Source organism: Hemitrygon akajei, chromosome 11 (assembly GCF_048418815.1).
Source record: "Hemitrygon akajei chromosome 11, sHemAka1.3, whole genome shotgun sequence".
Lineage (NCBI taxonomy): Eukaryota > Metazoa > Chordata > Chondrichthyes > Myliobatiformes > Dasyatidae > Hemitrygon > Hemitrygon akajei.
The window spans coordinates 42,467,687-42,479,810 of NC_133134.1; the positions used below are offsets into that span (position 1 = coordinate 42,467,687).

The window sequence follows — 12,124 nt, forward strand, 5'->3', positions numbered from 1 at the left end:
TCCTACCCCCCTGCTAACATAGAGCACAAAGCTAAAGGCTTGACATTGCATCAGGTGCTCTGTGTCTAGACATAAAAAGATCTGGTCTGAGAAATTGTTCTTGTTCCAAATATTCTTTTATAGAAGAATGGAGTGTATATGTTAGAAAATGACTTCATTTGTTTGTGTTAGTCTATAGTTGACTGGATGAAGCTCAGCCTATTTGATAGCATTTTCTAGTCAGTGGAAAACAACCAAAATTGTCTCCAATACAACCATGGGTGGTAACACTAGAGCTGCCAAGCACAAAACTCCATTCTAAATACTAGGGCCTGATCGTTGGTGCTAACACAGTATCAGCAGTCTCCGATGCTCCTTTCCCAATATTCTAATACATTAGCTTCATGAAAGGTGGGAGAATTGAAGATAATATTCTTCATCCTGTTACAACTAGCAACAAAAAATGTACTTTCAGCATTTAGAGTTCCCACAGACAATATCTCCGCAGCAGCTGTAGGACAGAATAACTTTCTCACTCAACCCGGAGATTTACCAGGATGCTGCCTGGTTTAGAGAGCATGGATTATGATCAGAGATTAAGGGAGCTAGGGCTTTACTCTTTGGAGAGAAGGAGGATGAGAGGAGACATGATAGAGGTGTACAAGATATTAAGAGGAATAGACAGAGTGGACAGCCAGCGCCTCTTCCCCAGGGCACCACTGCTCAGTACAAGAGGACATGGCTTTAAGGTAAGGGGAGGGAAGATCAAGGGTGATATTAGAGGAAGGTTTTTCATTCAGAGAGTGGTTGGTGCGTGGAATGCACTGCCTGAGTCAGTGATGGAGGCAGATACACTAGTGAAGTTTAAGAGACTACTAGACAGGTATATGGAGGAACTTAAGGTGGGGGGGTTATATGGGAGGCAGGGTTTGAGGGTCGGCACAACATTGTGGTCCGAAGGGCCTGTAATGTGCTGTACTATTCTATGTTTTATGTTCTATATCCCTCTCTTGAGAGTTAGAGGGTGACCCATTTATTTGCTTTTCTTGGGCAGCCTAGTATGACGGTACAATTTGCTAGAGGATCTTTGTGAAAGACAGAACATTGTTTAAATAGCAAGCGGAAAGTAATTGTTTTGTTTTTCTTTCCAAGCTCCAATTATCCTTCGTATTGCCTATTAGAAAAAATTAAAAATTTGAATCCCTAAAGCATGTATAATGACTCATCCATATTTTACATCTTTCTTAAATAGATTTATCCAAGTGGAATTCCAGAAGACAAGATTCAATTACTGGGATATATTACTTCAGTGTACACCGCTACTGATGTTAACATTTGGAATGTAACCGAACCAGAGACCCTTTCAGCTGCACTGCCAAACAGCCAGAGTGATGACGTGGTACTGTAGCACTTGTAGAAACTTGTATATTATATATATATATATATTGAGTAATTGTCTTAGTTCAAAGCAATTGCAATGAAACCCACATAATCTCACCTGGACTTTTTATAGTTTGGTTTTGGATACTTTGGGGTAGAAATTTGTCCAAGTTTGATTGAGCAAGATGATATTGTAGCTCTTCCTTGTATCCCACTTCCAAAATTTACTACCCAAGAAGCCAGTGGATTACAGTGCACAAAGTTTTCTATAGATTTGGCACAAGTAATAGAAGCTAAATGTGTATTACACTGAATTATAGAATGATCAGAAGAATAGAGAATATAACTAATTGGGCTAGCAAGAGACTGAAATTTCTTTTAGCAGCTCCTTCAACATTTAGCAGACTTGGGAATTAAAAATAAATCTATTATTAGTTTCTATAGAATCCCTTGTAAAAATTCAAAAATCTCATAGTTTGCTGATGAATCGGAGACTATTAGTATTTCCAAGATAACTTTTAGATATTAATACTTTGGGGAGAATAGAGCTTTGAAAGAGTGGGAAAAAAAGCTGCTTAGGAACATTAATGTGGTGACTCCATTTCGAAATTCAGCCAGGGTTACTTCAATTGCAGCATTTTTCAGAAGAGTACAATGTTTATACACGACTATGTAATACATTGAACTTGTACAACCAAGGACTAATTTCGACCTCTAAAAATCACTGAAATCTTGTTTTAAATCAAATCCAAGCTGTAAGATTTCTCTGTAGAATTAGGTTTGGTGCTCTCAACTTAATTCTCAATGGTTGCAAAAATACAGCTCAAAATTGCCAATGGGAACAGGCCCTAAGGCCCACTGTGACCATGTTGCACATTATATCTGTCTACACTAATCTCATTTACCTGCATTAGGTGCATAGTCTTTCATTTTTTGGCAACTCAAATATCTGTCCAGATACTTAAATGTCATGATAGTATCTGCCTCCATCACCTTTCCAGATAATGCATTCTTGACTCCAACCATCTTCTGTCTGGAGAAAAAAAAAATCTTCTGGTGGTCCTTGGATTTTCTACCCTTCACCTTAAACCTGTGCTTTTTTGTCTTAAACACCATGAGAAAAAGATTTTTACTATCTGCCCTATCTATTTCCCTCTTAATTTTATATACCTTCTGCAGGCCATTTCTTCTTCTCTGAAGGAAATTAAATCTAGCCTATCCAGTTTTTCCTTGTAACCTATGCAACATCCTGGTTAAGCTCCTCTGAATCTTTTTCAGAGCAATCACATCCATTCCACAGTGTGCCAAGCAGAACAACTCATAAGACCATAAGATAAGAGCAGAAGTAGGCCATTCGGCCAGTCAAGTCTGCTCCACCATTCAATCATGGGCTGATCCACTACTTCCAGTTATCCCCACTCCTCTGCCTTCTCCCCATACCCTTTGATGCCCTGGCTAATCAAGAACCTATCTATCTCTGCCTTCTACACCCAATGATTTGGCCTCTACAGCCACTCGTGGCAACAAATTCCACAGATTTACCACACTCTGACTAAAGTACATTCTCAGCATCTCAGTTCTAAAAAGACATCCTTCAATCCTGAAGTCATGCCCTCTTGTCCTAGAATCTCCTACCATGGGAAATAACTTTGCCATATCTAATCTGTTCAGTCCTTTTAACATTTGGAATGTTTCTATGAGATTCGCCCCCTCATTCTCCTGAACTCCAGGGAATACAGCCCAAGAGCTGCCAGACATTACTCATACAGTAATCCTTTCATTGCTGGAATCATTCTCGTGAATCTTCTCTGAACCCTGTCCAATGTCAGTATATCCTTTCTAAAATAAAGACCCCAAAATTGCACACAATACTCCAAATGTGGTCTCACGAGTGCCTTATAGAGCCTCAACATCACATCCCTGCTCTTATATTCTATACCTCTAGAATTGAATGCCAACATTGCATTCACCTTTTTCACAACCGACTCAACCTGGAGGTTAACTTTTAGGGTATCTTGCACAAGGACTCCCAAGTTCCTTTGCATCTCTGCATTTTGAATTCTCTCCCCATCTAAATAATAGTCTGCCTGTTTATTTCTTCCACCAAAAGTGTATGACCATACACTTTCCAACATTGTATTTCATTTGTCACTTCTTTGCCCATTCCCCTGAACTATCTAAGTCTCTCTGCAGGCTCTCTGTTTCCTCAGCACTACCTGCTTCTCCACCTATCTTTGTATCATCTGCAAATTTAGCCACAAATCCATTAATAGCGTAGTCCAAATCCGTACTCCACTGGTAACTGGCAGCCAGTCTGAATAGGATTCTCTCTGTTTTCTGCTGACCAGCCAATGCTCCACCCATGCCAGTAACTTCCCTGTAATTCCACGGGCTCTTATCTTGCTAAGCAGCCTCATGTGCAGGAACTTGTCAAAAGCCTTCTGAAAATCCAAGTACACCACGTCTACTGCATCTCCTTTGTCTACCCTGCTTGTAATTTCTTCAAAGAATTGCAGTAGGTTTGTCAGGCAGGATTTTCCTTTCAGGAAACCACGTTGGCTTTGGCCTATCTTGTCATGTGCCTCCAGGTACTCCGTAATCTCATCCCTAACAATTGATTCCAACAACTTCCCAACCACTGTTGTCAGGCTAACAGGTCTATAGTTTCCTTTCTGTTGCCTCCCACCCTTCTTAAATAGCGAAGTAACGTTTGCAATTTTCTAGTCATCTGGAATCTATCAATTCTTGAAAGATACTCAAGGAGTGACCAACCCAATGTTTTATAAATGTGTAACATGATGGCCCAGTCCTTGAATTCTGTGCCACACCTAATGAAGGCAAGCATCCTATATGCCTTATTTATCATCTTATTTACCTGTGCTGCCACTTATAGGGATCTGTGGACTTGGTTCCTGAAAGAGGCAGCACTTCTAGTCTCCATACTCCCGGGGGCCTTATCATTCACTGTGTACATCATACCCTTTGCCTTCACCTTGCATTTGACAGGATTAATTTCCACTTCGCTCAAACTTTCTAGGTGATCTATATCATGCTGTAGCCTTAAACAACTTGCCTCACCACCTCCCATCAACAAAAATGAATGTATCATCTGCACACTAACATATCATACCTCCTGCGTTCATATCCAAGTTGTTAATGTGCAGTATAAACATCGAAAGATCCAAGCATCAAACTTTGTGGTTAAATCTACACTGAACAGGCTATGAAATTCCACAAAAAGAAATGGAAGTGTTCTTCTAATACAGTACAGGATGTTGCTTGGAGATTGGGTTGAAGAATCAGATTTATTGTCACTGAGATGTTGTGAAATTTAAATGAAAATAAGAGTGGCCCTTCTGCAATTAATTGCTGCAATAATGTCAAAAAATTGAGCTATTATTCCATACAGCTTGAAAATTCAATAATTAAAAAGACCATCAACATGCAAGTTCAAAAATGAAATTGGAAATTAGGTGTATTTGAATGTTAGTTTGCTATGAATTTAAAATCTTAACTGAAAATATTCTCCTTAACAAGCTTTTCTTTTTAACTTTCAGAGCAAAGCCATTGTGTCAAGATATTTAAATGCGGCTGGAATAATAGATACAACTGTACTGAACATTATAGGTGGTAGAGTGTTGTGCCTTCTTGATGAAAGTCAACTAAACAAAATTAGTCCTACAGATATTAGGTGAGTGTCCTACTTTGCTCAAATCTTCAAGATGCTGACCTAATTACTTGTACTTGCAGCTTGGTTATCCAACTTGCCCATGTAAATCAGTTTGTATATCAAAGGATCTTATAAAACAGTGGAAACTCTCTTTTTCATTGGTTGCTCTTTACCCGGAAGAATAAACCTAGTTTCCCCTCAATCTGTATTTGACAATCATGAATAATGTTAATTACAGTACTTTGGGATATTCTATTTATCCCCTTTGAAATTTATGGCCTTTAAGAAATGGTCTACTTACACACAACAGAATGCAAAGAAAACTATAATGTGCATTTTGATTAATATAACCACAATTAGATGTAATCACAAATAATTCAGTTAACAAGCCACAACTTATTATAAACACATTTATCATGTACGGTTAAGTGGACCAGTACCAATTATTTTGGCCCAATTAAGCAGCTGCCACATTTAGCTGGTTTCATGGAAACAGCTAAAAGATATATTTTAAAAAAAGACTGAGTAACAAATAATGCACTTAAATGAAATACAGAACAAATTGGAACTCTACCAATATCATTACAGTACTATAAACTGTGTATTACTTCCTAATACAGTATCAATGGGAGGAATTCATCCAGTGTACTCTGCTGTATTCTTTTGATTGACTGCAAATGACCAAAATCAGTGCAGACACCTAGTGCAGATAATGGTCTGCCTTCAAACAATGCTTTTCATGACTGCATCCTCTTTCTTCATTTTCATTGTATTGTTAAAGATGATTGTTGGTACCTTCAAATTCTTTGTAGTTCCTAACTTGCTGAAGCAGTGAAATTGTCTCATTTTCACACCCAGCCGTCTCCAAGCCTGAATACTTGAAACCACAGTGAGCATGCTGCTTATTTCATACCTACTATCATGACAAAAATCGTTGCTTTTTGAACACAAACACATGCAACTGACACTATTTAAAAACCGTTTGCTGTAAGCACAGTGTAGTGTCTAATGGCCATGTAAATTCATGCAACTAACTCATGAAACTGTTCAGCAACAACCTCCTACCCCAATTACACCACATATTGTCCAAAATAAATGAAGGGAATTGATTAGTCTTTGTTCTTTGAGTTGTTCAAAATAAGGTGCTGGTCTGATTAACCGATAGCTTAATTAACTGGAATCCAATGTATTTACAAAATACTTGAATAAAGTATTACTTAAATACTTAAAGTATTATTGTAAGGTGCAATTACTTAAATAAAAGATGGAATTTCTGTGTTGGGAATTAGTGATGTGGTAATGTGGCGTTTGGGGTGGGGGAGGGTTATGCTGATGGTTTCTGAGTGAACAGTAGTAGTTTTGGTGCTTTTTCTTTTGTTCAGCCCTTTTCCGTAAGGTTCTTAAATTCTGACCTGAGATCTTATCCTTGGTGCTGCATAATGCCAGACTTGTTCACAAATCTATTATAAGTGCTTTTAGTAATGCTACTTTTAAATATTGCTGTTCTTGTTAAACATTCACCAGTGAATAACGTATTGGGAGATAAAACTATGGTGCAATTCTACATTTTTCTATCTTACGACCTTGAATTCTTTCCTCCAGCACTGCAAACCCGCTGAATATTCCCTCATGTTCTCTATCAAAGAAATTCATAATTTACAACAAAGCAAAGAGTGTGATTGAGTTACAGAACAGTGATCCAGTCATCTACTATAACCAGATCAAAACCTACTTGGGTAAGTGTAACTAAGACTGGTAAATAATAGAGAAATTGTTCTGAATTATACAAACTAATTATTTGCAGGGGCTGCTAAAAATAAAATGCATGTCCCACAATTAATATAATAACAAGACTTCAGCATGTATGTTTTAAAAATGTGTAATTAGTCAGAATAAGGTACAGAGTATCATAGATATTCTTTTACATTTTATTGGAAAAAAAATTCCTGTCACCCAACATCTATGTACCGTAATTGGGGAGGTATAGTGATGGTGGCAGGATAAATAATAATTACTTAGATGTGACAATAAGATGCTGATTTTGATAAGCCATTAATTTAAATTAATATGAAAAATTGAGTGTCATAACCCTAAACTGTAACTTCCAAATCTCACATTTTGCTTGTAGGTTTATTTTAAATTCAGATCTTCTACATTTTAATCCCAGTCAGAAACTATCAACATGAATGTCAATGCATTTTGTCAGTGTGCACATGATCATGAAAGAATCAATAGCCTAGGCCCAACCTGAGTGCTTTTCTCTCTTGGGCACCTGCCTCTGAGTGACTTTGAGACCATGCTGGTGCTGCCATTCCATGAAGGACACTAGCTATGAGCAGTGAGAAGACGTAACACAGTGCATCCAACGACCCTGATGGCCTTCTGACAGTTCACACTCTCACTGGATGTTTCCACTGTTTCTGTTTCTTGCTGATGATCAAAAACTTCAACAAGCTTCAAAACACACTGAGGCAGTTTGAGGAAACCAATATAGAAACCGCAGATGGGTAGGAGTTTCCTAAGCAGACCGGTGGATGAGTAGGCTGAGGAGGTGCACTTCTTTCATTGTTTATACTGGACCTCTTTATGCACCTAATGCATGGATTTCAGGTCCTCAACCCCATTCTGAATACTCCTCCAACACTCTGAGCGGTCACAGGCAAGAGTTTCCCAGTAGAGAAGTTGCACTTCTTGCAGAAAACCCTAAAAACATCCTGGAATCTTTTCCTGTCTACTTGGTCATCACTTTCTGTAACAGAGCTCGGAATAGAGTGTTGGGGAGAAAACAAAGTTTAATTAATGATCAGCATATTGAGCTGGGAGAAGATACTGATGTCAGTATTCTTACCCTTCCAGGGGATTTGGAGAATTTTGCAGAGACCGTGTTAGTGGTCTTTCCCAGTGCCTTTTTCAGCTGGTGTAGGTGGCCCAGGTCCCATACACACATAGAAATAGAGAGAAGTGAATGAAGCACCAGCTAGTCATCTGCTTGATCCAACATGACTAATGCTACGACGTGGCTTAAAACGATGTGAATGCCTCGTGTTTCTGTATCTTTTAATGATGTACTTGCACAAGAGGTACAGAGCCGTTTCTTTTCAGATGTACCATGCTGAGCATTCTGACAGACCGCATCACTGTCCGGGTGGCGGGTTACTGCACAGGATCAAAAGAAGCTACAGAAAGTTGTAAAATTAGTCAGCTCCATCTTAGCTGGGTACTATCCTCCATAGTATTCAAGACATCTTCGAGGAGCAATGCCCCAGAAAGGCAGTGTCCATCATTTAGGACCCCCATCACCCAGGACATGTCCTCTTCTCATTGTTACCATCAGGAAGGAGATACAGAAGCCTGAAGGCACACACTCAGCGTTTCAGGAACAGCTTCTTCCCCTCTGCCATCCGATTCCTAAATTAACATAGAACCCATGAACAATACCTCACTTCTATGATTTCTGTTTTTGCAATTCTTTAAATCTAACTCTTTAATATACATTTGTATACTTACTGTAAAACATTTTTTCTATATTATCATGCGTTGCATTGAACTGCTGCCATTAAGTTAACAAATTTCACGATGTATGCCAGTGATATTAGACCTGATTCTGATTCTAATTTTCTTCTAGGTGGTGCAAGTACTGCTCACTTGCAGACTCTGGCTTCAAAGAAAATCACTATGGATCCCTCTGTATTCCTGTCACTAAATCCTGATGAATTAAAAGTACGTAGAAATTAAACATTTCGCTTCAACCATAAACTCACAGCAAATTCAAAATGTGTGTGTTGCTAACGTGGTCAATACTGAGTGATAATAATTCTCATAACATTTCTTTACATTGAAATCTTTTAGCTTTTAGAAATGTAGAGTCTGGCTTTAGTGTGGAAAATTATGGTGTTAAAGATGTTGCCCCTACCCACACACTGGGAAGTACAATTGAACTTTTGGTATGCACTAAGTTCACTTATCTCAACTGGGGTTGCAGGTTAGATGTTGCAATTGCATGTGCGTGCACACACTCAAAGAGTGAAGACTGAGTTACAAAAACAAATGATCAACCAGTACCCATTCCAGTATTTAAAAAAAATCATGTGCTTATATTGTAGGTAATGGAGGGCTGCAGCCTTTTTAAATGTAATAGTCATTGACCACACGACAACCCAAAGAAAGTACTTGGGTATGATGTAAATAAAATTATGTCCACTGAAATTGTTTAAGCATTTGATTAATAGATCACTGCAAGTTTTCCCCAATGCACAAGTGAATTGATGGAGAATTTAGAAATTGGATTACTGTGAAACTAAGCAGAGTCCACTGCCAAGAAGGCCCACCAGCGCCTTTACTTCCTGAGAAAGTGGAAGAAATTTGGCCTGTCCCCTAAAACCCTCACTAATTTTTATAGATGCACCGTAGAAAGCATTCTTCTAGGGTGCATCACAACCTGGTATGGAAGTTGTCCTGTCCAAGACCGGAAGAAGCTGCAGAAGATCGTGAACATAGCCCAGCACATCACACAAACCAATCTTCCATCCTTGGACTCAGTTTACACCGCACACTGTCGGAGCAGTGCTGCCAGGATAATCAAGGACTTGACCCACCCAGCCAACACACTTTTGTCCCTCTTCCCTCCGGGAGAAGGTTCAGGAGCTTGAAGATTTGTGCGGCCAGATTTGGGAACAGCTTCTTTCCAACTGTGATAAGACTGCTGAACAGATCCTGACCCGGATCTGGGCCGTACCTTCCAAATATCCGGACCTGACTTGCACTACCTTACTTTCCCTTTTTTATTTTCTAATTATGATTTATAATTTAAATTTTTATTATATTTACTTTGATTTGTACTTCAGGGAGCACAAAGTGCAGAATCAAATATCGCTGTGATGATTGTACGCTCTAGTATCAATTGTTTGGTGACAATAAAGTAAAGTAAATAGATGTTTGATGGTGGGGCAAATAGTCCACCATGCAGTTTGACTAAAACATTTAGTATCGTAGTGCACATGCAAATGACTCAATATTTAACAAATTATTCTATTTATTTTAAAAAGTTTTTAATATACTGATTGCAATTGCATGTACAGGTATATTTCACAGGCTATGATGCATAGAGAAATGACCAAAGGCTGTGAAAGATGCTGAGGACCTTTTGAATTTACCATCCTTTACTCTTGTGGAGGCTGAATCTTGAGACGTATTCAAACTCAAAAGGATGAATTTTTGATCTATATGGAAGTCAAGGGGCAGCAGGAATAGGCAGGGAAATGGAGCCAAGCACAAAATATGATCTTGTAGAATTGCAGAGCAAGCTCAAGAGGCCTGCTTCTACTCCAGTTGTTTTGGTTCCTATATACAAATGTATTCTTTTTGGCTTCCTATTCACTTTTCAAAATCTTTCTCACATTTTAATTCTGAATCAAATTTCTAATGAATCAGTCTGAGGAGTCCAAAATTGCAGATTCCTGTAAGTTGTGTATAATTCTTTTTCATTTCAGGAACTCAGTGCCAATGAATTGAAAAATCTGCTTGGAATTAACCTTCAAACTGTTAAAACTAATGAAAATACCACGTTAGTCAAGACTTGGATTGCAGAACATTTAGAAAGTGAAGTGAGGAGCTTGGGACTTGGTCTAACAGGAGGAAAGTCTGACTCACTACCTTCAGGCTTAATTAATATCCCAGGTTAGTAGTGTCCATCGCAGTTTTGTTGATAACTAATAGAAATGAAAAACTCAGGAGGAATTCAAATTTTAAAATAACTTTTTGTTTATTTTTCTAGTAATAGAATCATCGTCGTCATCTATCAACAGGAACTATCTGTGGTGTTTAATTCACTCCTTCTCCATCAGTACAATAATCATTGTATTACAAGCATGGTTGTGATAGATACAGAGACTTAATCTGTAAACTAACGTCAGAGTAAATTCATAATGTCTATGTACAAGTGTATGACAATCAGCTACTAAAAACTGATTGAATGACAACATTAACATTTACAGTTAGTTTAAATGTATATAATATTTAACATACAGAGTAGATATTTTAAATTACGAATACAGTTTTGCATTTTAAAAGTGATTATAGGACCTAATTAATAGATAAATGATCAGGTCACCAAAATATTACCAGGAAGAATAAGAAAGAATCTATTTAATGAGATTTGTGATTTAGTATATAAGTTAATTCAGATTTTAAAAAACTTTAATAATCATTAAAATATAGTAATGAAATACACAGTTCAGGTCAAATGTTATTTTCAGGGTTTTTTTTCTATAAATTTTGATGTAAGGGGTTGTCAACAGATAGAAATACAAATATTTTAAAGTAAATAAGCAAGCAATTTATATTTAACTCAGATGGGTGTAATTATTACTTTTCTCAAACATGAAAAATGTGATGATTTTTAAATTAAATGGCAAACAGTAAGCACAATCAAATGAAACGCATATTTTGATAATAAAAACTTACATTTTCCACATTTTAACTTGTGTCTTCTTCACTATGAGCATTAATTTCTTGTTAATCAATAAATCTGTCTAAACAGGAAGTTGGCAGTAAGTGACTGGGAGTGTTGGTAAATAGTGTGTTCCGCCAGAGATCTCAGTTGTGTGCCACAGGAGTCCCATTTGCAAAATGATGGATTGCTTTATGCTTTGTTCTGACAATTAGCAAAAAAAAACATTCAGTGCGTGGCCAAAACCAGGATTGTGTACTGCAATTCAAAACAAGAAACTATGAGCAGGAGCAGGCTATCAGGTCCTAACAGTATGATCATGGCTGAATTATGGTGGCCTTAACTTCTTTTCTGTGATATTTCTCCATAAACCTTCCCATAACCTTCAGTCTTTTGGAGTCATAAAGCACTACAGCACAGAAACAGGCCACTCAGCCTATCTAATCCATGCCAAGTTATTATTCTGGCTTGTCCCATTGTCCTGCACCTAGACCATAGTCCTCCATATCCCTCCCATCAATGTACTTCTCTTAAATGTTCAGTTGAACCTGCATTCACCACTTACAATAGGAGCTTGTTCCACAGTCGCACCACCTTCTGTGTGAAGTAGTTCCCCCAGTTCACCTTTCACCATTAACCTTTGGCCT

The 12,124-nt window shown here is 37.9% G+C and overlaps 1 protein-coding gene across 1 annotated transcript in view; it reads left to right on the forward strand.

Annotated features, from left to right (window-relative positions):
- LOC140736333 (uncharacterized) overlaps positions 1–11,501 on the forward strand; it is a 457,303-nt gene extending 445,802 nt beyond the window's left edge. Inside the window, exons 275-280 of the mRNA XM_073062333.1 lie at positions 1,232–1,378; positions 4,917–5,050; positions 6,632–6,765; positions 8,655–8,749; positions 10,519–10,705; positions 10,803–11,501. Of these exons, the coding sequence (XP_072918434.1) occupies positions 1,232–1,378; positions 4,917–5,050; positions 6,632–6,765; positions 8,655–8,749; positions 10,519–10,705; positions 10,803–10,906 (801 nt within the window). The 3' untranslated portion in view covers positions 10,907–11,501. The remainder of the gene's footprint in view (positions 1–1,231; positions 1,379–4,916; positions 5,051–6,631; positions 6,766–8,654; positions 8,750–10,518; positions 10,706–10,802) is intronic.
- Positions 11,502–12,124: the final 623 nt, after the last annotated feature.